Raw genomic sequence first — 15070 nt, forward strand, 5'->3', positions numbered from 1 at the left:
GGTGATGCTTGCTATCAGTTGGTGCACGTGGTCGTAAGCATTATTTTTCTGCAAAAAAATCAGCTGATAAGGGCTTTTCTGAGAGGGAGATTTTCTCAGTATGAGGATGGATGATGTACTCACACACTTATTATACACAAATTATAGGTCTTGAGAACTCACTAACATGCAAGAAACAACTTCCTTTATTCATTTTCTTTCTTTGAGTTATGAAGCTGAAAACATCACGGTAGTGCTTGGATCTCAAATCTTGTTACAATACTGACAAATACAAAATTACTGGGCTATTTGGCTGTTGTAATACTGCTGTTGAGGGAAACTTGGCCAAAGCGTGGTTCAGGATGAGCAAACACTGCTCTTCAATCATGAGCCTGGGCCACATGGCTTTCCTCTCACTTCTGGAACTGTAGCTTATTCACAACAAACAGCCTTTAAAGGTAAAAGGGACTGTTGCATCTGAACGACAGAAGAAGAGGTGCTATAATTCGCTGCATCATTGGGATGGGGGGATGCGGCGACATCTTCTCAGTTGTGCTTGGTGTGCAGCATCTCCGTGAGTAGAGAGTTGCAAGGCAAATCTCCGAGAAGGTGGCGCTGGTACAAATAGTCCTCGACCTGCAGGCTAATGCTACGTACTTCAGGCAGCCGGAGAAGCAGCTGGCCAAACTTGTCCGAGTGTCCCGGGTGACTGCGGTGGGTGTGCTCCATCAGGGCCCTGTTGACCCTCTCTTGAGTCTGCTCCACCTGCCTGCGGTTGTGCACTGACTTCACATCTAAACCAGGGACAAAATGAACAAAGAAATTGTATAAGCTGCATGGATAGCAGCAAAACAAATAGGAAAGAACACAGATAATAGGCTATAAAGACTGTCATAGGAAAAACTCACCAGGGTTGAATAACACCAGGTATTTGAGACAGACAAACTCGTTTCTGTCTAACTGGAGTGCCTTAAGTTTGCAGACTAGGTCCTGGGTCCTTGATACCAGGCTGCTCAGAGTCGCTCCTGCCTGGGAAACGATGGTTGACACCTCAATCTGCATCAGAAAAAACAAGGCAGATTATCACATGACTACAATCCAGAGACATGTTGGTGTGTTAAAGATTGCAACAGTTTTTTTGTTTTGTTTTTTTCCTGCTATGCTTTACCTGTTGTCCTGTGACCAGGTATACGCAGCCATCTTTGCCATAGGTCACTTGTCTACAGAGGTGATCCAGGACCAGCAGCTCACTCCAACAACTCTGCAGCAGCACCATTTGATCCTCCACCTGTCAGAAGTAACAGCTGAACTGATGTAGGTGCACTCAACAAATATCAAAGAGTAAATGCAATGGGTGTGCTCCATCAGCTCATTTGCACTGAGCAAAGTTTAGGTGGTGCAAAATGTGTCCCGTGACTTTATGAGTCGTTACCTTGAGCTCCTTAAACAGTGCACTGTTCCTGGCCCACTCCACAAGCCCAAACAGGGTCTGGTCAGCCATTTTGCACATGATGCTGAAAGTATTCAGGCGGTCATGCTTGCCTCGATTGGCCTGTTCTCTCTGCAGACTGGCAAGTACTTTGGCACACAGCTGCCCCTCATCCGGCTCCCCCTCCAGGAGCTGGTTTAGGAAGTTGGGCGTGAGAGTGGACGAAGGAGAGGTGGCTGGCGTTTGTGTGGGAGCCTGGGAGAGTGGGGTGGTTGAGCATGGTGTTGAGCAGGGGGATGATGCTGGTGTGCTTCCTGGTGTGAACGGATTATTTGAAACCAAATGCACTGGATAGTTTGATGGGCTGTAGCTGAAAGACGTTTCTCCTTTCTCCGGGGGGTATCCGGGGAAGGTGGAGTGGTACAGTCCAGGATAGGGCAAGGGTGGAGAAATGGGCACTCTGTTTGTGTTCATGGTGCAGTCCAGGGGTATGGATTCATCTGACTGCACCATGCCGGAAGAATACATGTGCGAGTGATGAAAAGCTCCAGAAGACGACGGATCACTTGTGTGACTGCTTAGTATTTGAACGTCATATGGGGTTTGGGGGAAGTGCGTTTGTGTAGTTTCCATCTTAATCCTGTAGGGGTCAGTGTTCGTCACCTTCTGCTGTTTCATCTGCCTGTCCCGCCGGTACAGAGGGCCAAATTTATTCCTGCCACCTCTCATTCGATCTGCTCTCACTGCTGATGACAGACCACAAAATACGTTTCTTTCTTTTCTTCACAATAAAAATAATTTAAGAGATAATTATTTCATAAAACTCCTACACAGACATTGCACTATTGATAGCTCACGTTATCTCCACGATACAAACGTCATCATACGAAATCTGGGTCATTACAGCACTGGTTTATGACTTCTAAGATAAGCCTCAAAGATCAAAAGAGCATGCATGTCACTAGAACACAAAGCATGTTGCTGTGGAGATTAGCATTACGGAGGCATGAGCAGAATGTGTGCATGTCTCGGTAGAGGAAGCGCTGGACATTTATTGTACCTTCTCTCTTCATACCGACAGCCAAACACTTCTGAAAGCGGCAGGAAGGACAGCGTTTTCTCTGGGAAAGGTTCATGGGGCAGCTCTGTTGTTCTGCACAGGTGTAATGTTTGTTATTCTGCACTGAGCGTTTAAAGAAACCCTACAGAGATCGAAAGAGAGAAGAAAGACTCTGTAAGCATGTTGCTTCATTATCTGCAGACTCTATGACAATCCTAGATGGCAGTACAAATGATGTATCATGAAACAGAAGTGCAGGACACACCATATACCAAAGCAACTTATAGTGCCATTCCATTATACATTAGTTTCATGAACAAGCTTCATCCGTTACCTTGCAACTCTCACAGGTAAGCAGTCCATAGTGGTATCCTGACACTTTGTCTCCACAGACAGGACAGCTTTCCACTAAGTCTTGCCTACTGTCCGCCTCTGTCTTTAGCTCCTGAGCTGGAGAATGACACCAGTAACAATAAGCAACATTTAATATCCAAGCTCGACAATACTGACATTCATTGAGTTGGGAATCACTGTCATACAGCCATATTCCTGTCTTGTACCGGTAAGAAGCATATCAAGACAAGCCACAAAGAATAATGGAACTCGCATTTGACTTTTTAAAAGCCCAAGTGGTTGAAGAGACCGGGCAGCTTTGCCGCCAACAGCTAAATATGTCATGTAATGGGGTTTATTGCTCATCTCTTGAGAGGACGCCGAGCAGTGGAGGACGATCCCTCTGTTGCAGACAGTATCTTATCACTCAGCTTGATTTGCCTGACAGCGTCTAGAGATATGACCTTTGCATTACATTTGATTTCCAGAACCAGTTTGATGAATGAAAGAAAAAATGTGATAAATGCTATTTTAATCTTTTAGAACTGCAAACAAGGATTTTCAAATGGTAGTGAGTGTTGTATTTTTATGCACCACAGCACACTGCAGATGTAGACACTGTATTTAAACTTCAGATACCTTTATAATACAGGTCCTAACAGGTCACTATTTACCTACAATGCACTTCCATTTAGTACTCACATGTTGATGATCCCACTAAGGTTACCAGATCCTCAGGATAGTTTCCAAGGTGGTGGACAGTAGGCTGGGGCTGCTCTGGGTGATAACCAGATGGGTCCATCTAGGCCAGACGGGCATAGGCTCCACTGTCAGTCCAGCCTGATCTTCATTTTTGCAGAGATCAGGAGACCAGACGGATGCCGCGGGTGAGCTGGAGAAAAGTCAGCAGACAGGCAGGCAGGCAGGCAGACAGACAGGCCCGACGGCTCCGGTGGACTGACGGTTGTTCGAGGCCCACAAGCGGACTTCGATCCTCAGTGAGTGTCATAAAACCTCTCCTGACTGGCACACCTACCCAGTCAGTATGTCAGCCAGCTAGCCAGCCAACCAGCCAGCCCCTCCGTGGGAGACAGTCAGATAGCCACTGTTGGAATCTTACCACAGTGAAATCACTTCGGTATCACCGGGACATCCTGGAGCTCAGCCGAGAAGCTCAGAGTCCATTGAAAGGGGTCACACAATCAGTGTCAAAATTACACACATTCACATTTCAAATGATAATTCATCTGTAATTGTTATCTATTTATGATGAAGCGGGACGAGAAGTGCATACAGCAAATGTACTTTTTAGCACAAGAGTAAAGTTTAGTTACTCCATTCAAGATCTTACTTGAATAGATTATGTAACTAGCACTTAACACTTACTAGTGCAAGTATACTAGTATATTATATGGCATTAAGAGTGAAATGGTAAAAACTGATAATAAAATAAATAAATAAAAACACAAGAAACATCACTAATGTGTAGTATTTTCCCCAAAATCTAAATATTTGTAAGTTTTACTTTGTGTCAAGAGGGGATTTGTCGCCCTCTGCTGGTCTGCACTGTTCCTGTCTGCAGGTGTGATAATTGATGCTGCTGCTGGGTGTTAACACTGGGGGGTGTTGAACCCGAAGCTGTATGAATTCGTTCATTCATTCATTCATTCATTCATTCATCTTCTGTAAGGTCACCAGTCTATCACAGGGCTAACACAGAGAGACAGACAACCATTCACACTCACATGCGCACCTACGGCCAATTTATATTCACCAGTGAACCTAACCAGCATGTCTTTGGACAGCGGGAGGAAGCTGTATTTAAAGATCTGCAACCCTCCCACTCACTGCCAGTTCTTCTACTTTTTTGCTATTTAACTGTGAGCCAGCCTTCAATCTTTTGTCTCCCAAGTGAGCACAAACTCCTCATTTGCCTGCTTTTCCTCCAATGTTTGCCAGCCCGCTTCAGCAGACAGCAGACTCTGCTCAGGTTCTTGCCTAAACTCAAGTTTTTTTGAGCCTGAACTCCCGAGTCCTGCACCTGGGGTTTTTTTTTTGCGTGAGTTTATAAGTTGTACTCAACATAACACTTAGTGTAACAGAGACATCTGAAGCATGGCACATGGGTTCACAACTAGACACTTGGTAGGACCTCTAACAATGTATTGTATTTTATAAAAGTGTCAAAGCATTTTAGTTAAAAATGGAATAAAAAGTATTTCTATTTACTCAAATGTAATGGAGTGGAAAGTAAGAGACAACTCACACCTATACTCAACTAAAGTACCTGAGTAAAGCAGGCTTCTTAGGTTCCACAACTGAATTTATGAATGAAATCCACTGACAATTTATCCACCTTGATGAAGACTGCCCCACAAAAAGACATAGGCTGTTGTTGTGTGCTGATTGATTGAGAGCCTGCAAAAGATGGTAACTTGCAAAACGGTAGCTTTATTGAAAATTAAAATACAACAAACTTGTTAGTTGGTATGATGTATAAAAATGACCAAATGGTGTATTTGATCCATATATGTGACATGAAGCAATGCTCAGCTGCAACAATTTGAAATACAACCCTATCTGCAGCTGTCATGGCACAGGCCTCTCAATATTTGAGAGAGAGAGCGGGGATTAGTCCATTTCCTCGCTGCTGGGGCACACCGGCTCGTCCTCGGCAATGAACCACACCTCGTTGTGCCTGTTGAACATCGTCATTGGGCTGAAAGACAAAGACACATAAACACACACAGAAATATGAATAAAAAGCCATCATGATTTTTCTAGTTTTGTTCTTTTTCTTCAAATGGCGGCGATGGGTTTACCTGTTATATCCAACGGCGTAGTGGAATCCTTTTGTGTACTGTGCATCACTTGAGTCAAGGACGGAGGACAGACTTTTGGCTTTGCTACTGTCGGACATGCTTGTCATCCATCCTCCGTAGCTCTTCACATACACTCCCATTTCCGGAGTCTCCTGGATGTACACCTGCAAGTCGGCAAGGTTTCGTTATCCGCCAGAGCTAAGCTTCAAAAGTTCAAAAACAATCATGGCACGAATCAAATGAAGGTCAGCGTTTCGGCAAAGCTTACATCAGCATTGGTAGGTTTTGGGGGGTTTGCTTGGTGTTCGGCCGGCAGCAAGAAGCTCATTGTGTAGACGCCACTCTGCCAAAAGCTCTTGACAGGCATTTTCACAATGACAGGAGCAGTCATTTCAATTTTGATTCCTGAAGGTAAATATAATATTATATTAGGGCAAATATTCCCTAAAGCATCAAAAAAATCATGTACACAGCTGCAAAAAAAAAAAAAAAAAAAAAAAAAAAGCAGTTGTTCAGACTTAGCTATGCAACACAACTGCCAAACTTCCTGTGCTCACAACTAAATACAGTCATTTTGGTTAAAAGTACATTTTAATTTTAGCTGTACCACATGTTTGTATTGGAAAACTGGCTTCAGATGCTGCACCCTACAAATGGAATGAGTCCAAATGGTTTGTTTTTTGCAACTGCAATCTATTATGTTTCTTTGAAGGACAGTTAAGAATAAGGAAATGGCACTTATAATATCAGTAATGTGGAATCATTTATAATGTTAATATTGTTGTTTTTTTGTTTTCATTTGAAATGCACACACATACGCACCGCCCTCATTTTCACCGGTGATGTATTTAAACAGCCGAGAGAAGGCTCTTGGTGCTGCAAACTCCATGAAGTAGGATTTCTCGTTGGTGGAAACCCATTTCACAGGGCCATAGCGACGCACCTGAGGGGGAAAGAAAAATAAAAAGTTTGTCAATTTATTCAGCGGTTTCCATGCAGCTGAAAAGTTGAAGCGTGCTTTGCTCAGAGCCGTTCACCTCATAGTCTGCAGTCTCACAGATCTGATCAAACACCAGACACTGCTCGGTTTCAAAGCAGAACTTTAACTCAGAGGAGTTCCTGTAATAATAGAGAGGGGATTATTTGGAAAAAAATAAAATAAAATAAAATAAAAAAAGACACTGATGCAGATATTAGGTAAACGTTTCTTGATAACAATAAAAAATTAGAGCTAGGCGTAGTAAAAATGTGGTTAATGTCTTTACTTTAAATTCAAGGGGTCTTACCCAACTCTGGCCTCGGCTGTTAGAACCAGCAGAAAGCCAGCAACAAGTCCTGGAAGATAAATCCTGAGGAATGCACGTGTCAAGTTATTTGAAAACATTTGAAAATACAGTATAAGCTCAGGCTGCACGCCAAGAAATTTCCTTCTATCTAGGAAAGTGGAGCTGTACTTACATCGTGGCTGTTGTCTTCTCTGCAGTCAAAAACGGGATCTTTCCTCTCTGGCCCAAAGCAACTATTTATTTCAACCCTGGTTATGAAAGGACAACTGGCCACTCCCTGAATACATAACACAAACCAGACAATAGTTTCTCAAGACCCAATGGTAACCCAGAGCAGAGGCTGTATTAAGTCCAGGCTGCAGGATTCTGTTTATACTTTTTATCTGATAATGTGACTTTATTGTGCTTTCCTAAATACTGGGAGCTAATGTTTTTAATTTTATTTACAGCACCTTTATCTTTGTGAAAAAAAACAACAACCAAAAACAAAACATTTGAAAAACAAAAGGTTGCTGAGAAATCTTATGTAATAGCAATTATAAAACTGATAGGTGGAACCCATACGTAGCATAAATAATCCATTAAACATTATCTTATCATATATACATTTCTTATTCTTCTACATTATTTTTTTGTTTGCTTTTGGTCAGTTTTTCATTTCAACCTGTGCTGCTACTTTCCAATCCAACGATTAGAATGAAAATAAATAAAAAACAGGATCACCCCAGGTCAAAGTCACATGGACCGGTACAAACTGTGTCGTAACGCTACAAGGGATGTGCCTCACGCTTTTGGACTACCCTGTTCCCAAGCTATATTACGTTACATGTCATTGTAAAGAAAATGTCCAAAGCGGCCCCCTTAGCTACGTGGTCAGGCGGAAGGAAAATGAGAGGTGATGGACTATATGTCAGCATTCTCGAGGGAATTAATGACACGGCACCTTTTGTTGGCACAGACCACACGATACCTGTTTTGTGCTAAATCCTTGTGGTATGTTCTCAACAAAAAACAAAGATTCAACCACCAGACAAAGGATTCAAGAACACCCATGTGTACAATAGACCAGAGCTTAGGTGCATAACAAGGCCGACATTTTGAACGAGCTGAACTTATAAATACAGGGTTACAGTTAGTAGCTGAAGGAGTTGACAGCAATTATATCAATTAGATAACCATCTCAATGTTTGTAAAAACAGAATCACGCAAACACAATAAAACATTAGTCATCTTAAGAACGTGCTTTGTGTTTGTGCATTACTACTTAGAAAAAGCTACTGACAGTTGGTTGGAATTATTTTAAAGGGTGTGTATGAATTCACGTGGAGCCTATTTTTCCTATCAAGCGTCAACAGCTTTACATAAAGTTCTTGTGTCAAACTTAAGTATGATTCATAGAACACATTAACGGCCGCAACTGAAAGAAATACCTGAAGTTTTAGCTCCTTCAAGAACTCTCTAATCATCATTATCATGGTTACGTAACCGAACAGTGAACAGGTGTAACATGACTGCAGTAGCGTAGAATTAGAATTAAAAGATTTTCCCTTTTATTTTTCGGGACAAAGCGTGGTAAGACCATCCCTCGGTCTTATTCTCTCGTAACAAAGAGCGGTGGAAAAAGTACTCAGATCCTTTGCTTTACAGAAATAACAATGCAGCCACGTAAGTAAAGTTCTCCATGAACTCTACAGCTTCAGTGAAAGAACAGGCACACTCTTTGCTGCTGCTTTTTGTAAGGTTTCAGATGCTACAAAAGTACCACACCGCTGGGTGGGTCTTTAGCAAGATGTCGTATTTTTAAAGCTGGCTATGTTATTTTATTAGTAAATAGCAGAGTGAAAGTACAAAGTAGCATAAAACGGACACACTCTTCTCCTCCCTGGTCTGCTGGGGGAGCAGCACTGCAGCCAATGACACCAACAGACTGAATAGGCTGATGTGGAAGCCTGGCTCTGTCATTGGCTGCAGGCTGGAGACTTATGAAGCGACGGTGGAGAGGGGGACACTGAACAAACCGTTATTGATCATGGATAACTCTGACCACCCTCTCCAAGCATATATTGGACAGGTGACGGATTGTCTTCTCCAAAAGGCTCCGCCCACTTTGTTGTCTCATGGACCGCAGCGGGAAATCTTTCCTGACACAATCCATAAATCTGTACAACTCCTCATCTGTATGTGACAGATGACACTAGACTGACAGCTGGCACCTTTTGCATATGGTTGTTTTTGGTTTTAAGTATCTATCTATCTATAAACCTACTTAAGGAGGCTTTTTGAGTAATTGATCCCTCATGGGGAAATTCTTTTTCCCCAGTATTTAACCCCAGTAGTGCGTGCACACTTGGAGCAGTGGGCTGCCACTTCTGCAATACCCTGGGGGCAATAACTCTCCAACCTCCAGTTACAAAACACAAATACGGGAACTGTTTTCATAATCTTACATCACGAACATACTCTTTACTAATAACAAAAACCAGTTCCTGACAGATCTTTTTTCGTGTCAGACCTTTTTGATATGTCATAGCTGCCGCTCACTTTGGTGAAGGTCCTTGTTGTGCTTGCAGGTTCACTGTGATACTTAATGGAACTGAACCGTATTTAACGCAAATCCTACTCCATCTGTGCTTCCCCCGCAGTGAAAAGTCACAAAATGTGACTTTTGATTCCAAAGTGAACACAGTCCCAACTGAATAATGCCAAAAACCCTGCGGTCACGCACACCCTAGGGTAACTGCTTATTTCCTCTTAATTAGTCTCATCTGGTTCTATCATGGCTAAAGCATGGCTGGAATGATGGCGCATGAAAGTTGTTTTTCTCTCTGCCCAAAGTAAACTGCGTATGAGGAGCATGCTGTGATCACTCCAGGACAGACTACCCTGTTGTTACTAGAGTGGCCTCTAGTGGCAACAAAGCGAAACTGCAACGCTACTCTAGGTGTGGGGTAACACTATATGAGACATGTCTGCGGTGTATTTTGTCAGTCAAAACAACTGCTATAATAACATCCTAATGATTTGATTTAACCGCTGAAACAATAATGAAGGTTGGACAAAGGAGCACATATGTCATTTATGGATGTTGTGTAGCTGCAACTTTTTTTTTAATTACACAAAAAAATTAAAAAAAAATAAAAACACATCCGACACAAAACCCTGTCATAAAGAGAAGGTTTATTAAAACAGCTGGAACAAGCCATTTTAATCTCCGACAAAAAGTCTGAGTCTCGGGCTGAATGAAATGACTCCAGTCAAAATCTCTGCGTTTATATAAGACGGCATGACGCTAAAGAAGTAAGCAGACATGTTTTGACTGCGCTGCATTCAGATAAGACAGATTTACATACGTCAGTGATTATTAGTGCCTGTGTGCTTAGTTATCTTGTCGTAGAATGTCTTTGCTGTAGTAGAAAATACTAATTTTAAGGAAGAAAAAGCACATGGAAGACATCGTGATCCCACACACAACTTTAACCCAACATGATATAAGCAATGTAACATAAACCGATCAAGTCCTGTGGTGTCTGGTAACAGAATGTTGTTAGTGGGGGGCCTTTGGGTCCTATGGGTGGAGGGGAATTGCCTCAGTGGATCAGGCTTGTTCCAGTGCATCCACAGATACTTGATCAGTTTGGGATCTAGTGAATTTGGAGGCCAGGTCAACACCTTGTGATGTTTTTCGTGTTTTCTGGCGGATGGCTGCTGCCATCACAGAGTGTCATTGCTATTGGGTGGGGGTGCCTGGTCTGGTCTAGGTGGGTGCTACATGTCTAAGTAACATCCACATGAATGCCAGGTCCAAAAGTTTCCCAGCAGAACATTGAATTATCACAAGATGGTCAACGTTATTTACTTGTCAGTGGTTTTAATGTTGTGGCTGATCGGTGTATCTGAGAGGGAAAAAATATATGCGGTGGAAAATAAAAAATTATGGAAAATAGAGATATATGCAGTATGTAAAAAATGTGCATCTCTTTAACATCGCTTGTAATAAGAACTATTTTATTTAACAGATAAAGTGAATATAAAGATGAATGATTTGTCTCCACTTCCTTTTGATCTTTACATTGTCCAGCCTCGCGATTTTCACTGTCTCACACAATTTGCAGTAATGTTATCATTTAAAAAAAAATAAAAAAAATAAAAAAATTCATTCCTACAATCTTTTCTTGCTACTTTTCCCCAGTATCTGGATTAACTCTAGGCTTACTAGTTGTACTATTAGCATTCATTTGCTCATTAACAACTTAGTATATTTTTGGCTTATTCTAGGTTTTAAGACATTCACAGTGTTCCCTGGTTAAACTTATGTACACATCATGCTGAGCAACAAACAGCACTCAAACACAGTTAAAGACAAGCTGGTGAACACAGTGCAGCATTTAGCTGCTAGGGAACAAGTTATTTTCCCAAGAGCTTGATTTTTGAACCATCCTTCCTAAAGAGGACAGTCTGGCACATATGTCCTTCGTCCTCTTTACCTTTGCCATGTTGTGTGTGGAAGAACCGGCCTTGTTGTTGGGATGCTGATGATGCAGCATAGGATATTGTCAACTATACACGACAAAGGATAAAATGACCGATTGTTGACGTCCAACGCTTTCCTTTTATCTTCATACTGGTATTGTGTAGGATAAACACAAGTCTATTCTGAGTCAATAATGCAAGAAAAAGGTTTGTGTTTTTTTTTTGTTTTTTTTTTAAACTGACATTTTAAATCCATTATTAAGATAACAATCACTTCTCAATCTTGTGGCTCTTCATGTGAAGCCTCACATAAGTTTTGCGGTAGAATCCTTTGCCGCAGACCTCACAGCGGTGCGGTCTGTCTCCGGTGTGCATGCTGTTGTGCTGTTTCAGAGCGGTGTGGTCGCTGAAACACCGGCCGCATACGCTGCACACATACGGCTTCTCTCCCGTGTGCGTCCTCATGTGCCGCATCATGTTGTGTCTGCAGTTGAAGGACTTGCCGCACTCGCTGCACAGAAAGGGCTTCTCCCCCGTGTGGATTCTCATGTGCATCTCCAGGTTTCTCTGACTGTCGAAGCACTTGCTGCACACTTCGCAGACTTTGCCATTTTTGTGAGTTTTCAGGTGAAGTTTTAAGCTTTCCTCCGAGTCAAAATGTGTCCCGCAGACACCGCAGAGGTCTGTGGCGTGGCTTTTAGCGTGATTTACAAGAGAAACCATGGAGTGGAACATTTTTCCGCACACTTCACATATGACCCGGGACTTCTGCTTTTTCGGTGATGATGTGTCGGCCACCTCCTCGGCCACCTCCTCAGTGTTGGTCTCTTTTTCATCTGCATTCTTTAAAACGCTGTTCTTCTTGTGGGTGTGAATCCGCTGGTGGCGTTTCAGAGTGCTGTAGTCGCTGAAGCTTTTCCCACAGACAGTGCAGGAATACGGCCTCTCCCCTGTATGTATCCTGACGTGTCGCATCATGTTGTGGTGACAGTTGAAGGATTTCCCACACTCACTGCAGTTAAAGGGCTTCTCCCCCGTGTGGATTCTCATGTGCATCTCCAGGCTTCTCTGACTGTCGAAGCACTTGCTGCACACTTCGCAGACTTTACCATTTTTGTGAGTTTTCAGGTGAAGTTTTAAGTTTTCCTCCGAGTCAAAATGTGTCCCGCAAACACCGCAGAGGTCTGCGGCGTGACTTTTAGCGTGATTTACAAGAGAAACCGTGGAGTGGAACATTTTTCCGCACACGTCACATATGACCCGGGTCTTCTGCTTTTTTGGTGATGATGCGTTGACCACCTCCTCGGCCGCCTCCTCAGCCACCTCCTCATCGTCGATCTCTTTTTCATCTGCATTCTTTAAAACGCTGTTCTTCTCGGGGGCGTGCATCCGCTGGTGGCGTTTCAGAGTGCTGTAGTCGCTGAAGCTTTTCCCACAGACAGTGCAGGAGTACGGCCTCTCCCCTGTATGTATCCTGACGTGTCGTATCATGTTGTGGCGACAGTTGAAGGATTTCCCACACTCACTGCAGTTAAAGGGTTTCTCTCCTGTGTGAACCCTCATGTGTGTCTCTAAAGACCTGGAGCCGCCAAAACATTTCCCACAAATGCTGCATATCTCTGCGTTCACATGTGTCTTCAAGTGTACCTGATAACTCTCCTCGCTGTGGAAACGTTTCCCGCACACGCCACACACGTCGGAGGGGTGAACTTCCATGTGGTTCACCAAAGAGACGGTGGCGTGGAACGACTTGCCGCAGACTTTACAGCAGATTCTGGATTTGTTATTTTTGGTCAGCTGCACTTTTGGGGCGTTCGGTAAACGAAGCTCAGTTTTCTCCTTCGTCGATTTGCAGTTGTCGTCGTCGTCGTCGCTGTCGTCCGTCTGTGAATCCCCACTGGCCCTCCACTCCTCGTCGCTGTGGGCGCCAGAGAAAGCGGGGGATGCGCCGTCATCATCATCCACCTTCGCCTCACCCTGCTCGGCTGAAGTGCCCAGCAGGGGATTTCCTCCTTCACCTTCAGTGCTTGCACAGCCAGGGTCGAGCTGGTCCTTCACGTATGGAGGATTGAATATGAACCCGGTGGCGCTGTCCGCCTTCAGCTCCTGAAGCTGCTGCACCTCTTTACTGCTGACGTGATCCTCCTCGTTATTGTCCATGTGTTGAGACTCCTGGTCGTCCTGGTCCAGAGTGCAGCTCCACTCCAGCTCACACTGGACTTCCGCCGGCTGCTGATCAGAGGAGAATTCCTCGTCCCAGACAGACAGGGCCAGCACGGGCTGATCTGTGAGTAAAAGTACAGGACACAATATTACAATTTATAATTTACAATCACCCTGAGCTATTAACACATCAGTTTAAGTATTTTTCTCAACACATCCCAGTCATAATTTGCAGAAAACAGTTATATTGGATTACCTTTTCGATACCAGTTAATATTATAATTTTAAATTATGATATTTAAATTAACCAAAACAACTCGGATTATTCGGCCAAACTTAATTTCTTTATAAACACTGAGCGCTTCAGTGAATCATTTGTAATCCTTTTACAAAATTATACTTTTATAATTAGGAATAACTAACTTCTGTCTTAGCAGTTGAAAAATAAACAGATCAACCTTAAACTTTAAAATGTTTTAATGGAGTTTGGCGTCTTAGGTGTCTGTTCATCGTGGTCACATGATTCTGGTTCATGTGAGGTATGCTAACAAGTTTTAGCATCAGATTAGCTAGGCTAGCTAAACTAACTACATGTTTTCAATAAAGTTAAGGGACTCATGGTGGTAGTAGCCTTTCAGGACATAGTCGTAGCCGAAGCTTTTAAGGTGAAAGAGCGAATGCATGCGGACACAAACCTGAGTGTTTGTCTGTGCCTGTTTCAGATTTTGACGCTTTGAGGAGCAGCCTTTGCTGCCGCTGGATCTCCCGTTTGGAGAGCCGGATCTCTTCCTCGTAGCCCGCCACGGTCCTCCTGACCGCCTCGAAGATCTCCTCAGCGGCCGCGGACAGCCGCTCGTTGACGAGCTCTCTGAGCTGCTGCATGTTGGACATGATGGGAGCGGACAGCCGGCCGACAAGACACCACAACCCGACGGACGCGCTCTTACTTCAGCAGTTCTTGTTGTGAAAACGGGAGCACAACATGGACGGCTGATCAGTGTAAAGGTAGCGCCATACAGTTTCACATGACGTCACAATGCTGCGTCGCGAGCGCGCGAAATTCAGATGGCGGCCAGGAAGTGAAGTAGCTGAGGATCTGCCGTCTGAAAATGCCTATGTTTTGTGTAGTTTACGGCTGCTCCAATCGTTCTAACCGAGAAAAAGGAAAGGGGTTTTATAGAGTACCAAAGGTTGTCGTTCATAAAGGTGAGAAATGTAGAAAGCTCACAGAACAACGCCGTAAAAAATGGATTTTGAACGTACGTCTGCAGTCCAGAGGAGCAGAGTCTGCTAATTCCCCCTGTCTGCAGCGACCACTTCGTCGGAGGTAAGTTGTTAGCTAGCTAACTTGGTTTTTGTGGCTGTGTTTATATAGCATTAGGTTGTCGTTAAATGCTCATTTACTTAGTAATGATTATACAGTTACCGGTAGTCTAATATGGACTTCATTGGGACTTTTTAGGCTGCCCTAGCTCTTTGGGTGACGTTGAGTCGGTAGACTGGGCTCCGACGGTCAACCTCGGTTACC

The 15070-nt window shown here is 43.5% G+C and overlaps 3 protein-coding genes across 3 annotated transcripts; all 3 read right to left on the minus strand.

Annotated features, from left to right (window-relative positions):
- Nucleotides 1-68: 68 nt before the first annotated feature.
- nr5a5 (nuclear receptor subfamily 5, group A, member 5) lies at nt 69-3603 on the minus strand (the record flags this gene model as incomplete). The annotated part of the gene is made up of 7 exons (XM_084570230.1): nt 69-773; nt 888-1035; nt 1148-1267; nt 1412-2154; nt 2469-2610; nt 2803-2918; nt 3504-3603. The coding sequence occupies 7 exons, from the start codon at nt 3601-3603 to the stop codon at nt 526-528; spliced, it is 1617 nt and encodes a 538-aa protein (XP_084426356.1). The 3' UTR covers nt 69-525.
- Nucleotides 3604-5030: 1427 nt separating this feature from the next.
- Nucleotides 5031-7126, minus strand: soul5 (heme-binding protein soul5). Its single transcript, XM_084570344.1, has 7 exons — nt 7082-7126; nt 6910-6972; nt 6661-6742; nt 6446-6566; nt 5892-6028; nt 5624-5787; nt 5031-5520 (listed from the first exon to the last, which is right to left on the minus strand). Coding segments are annotated over exons 1-7 (657 nt in total). The 5' UTR covers nt 7084-7126; the 3' UTR covers nt 5031-5432.
- A 2949-nt stretch (nt 7127-10075) lies between these two features.
- On the minus strand, nt 10076-14837 carry LOC311507126 (uncharacterized protein). The gene is made up of 2 exons (XM_084571349.1): nt 14238-14837; nt 10076-13664 (listed from the first exon to the last, which is right to left on the minus strand). Exons 1-2 carry the CDS (start codon nt 14431-14433, stop codon nt 11650-11652), a joined length of 2211 nt encoding a protein of 736 aa, XP_084427475.1. The 5' UTR covers nt 14434-14837; the 3' UTR covers nt 10076-11649.
- Nucleotides 14838-15070: the final 233 nt, after the last annotated feature.

Source organism: Chelon labrosus, assembly GCF_963514085.1.
Source record: "Chelon labrosus genome assembly, chromosome: 21".
Taxonomy (NCBI): Eukaryota; Metazoa; Chordata; class Actinopteri; order Mugiliformes; family Mugilidae; genus Chelon; species Chelon labrosus.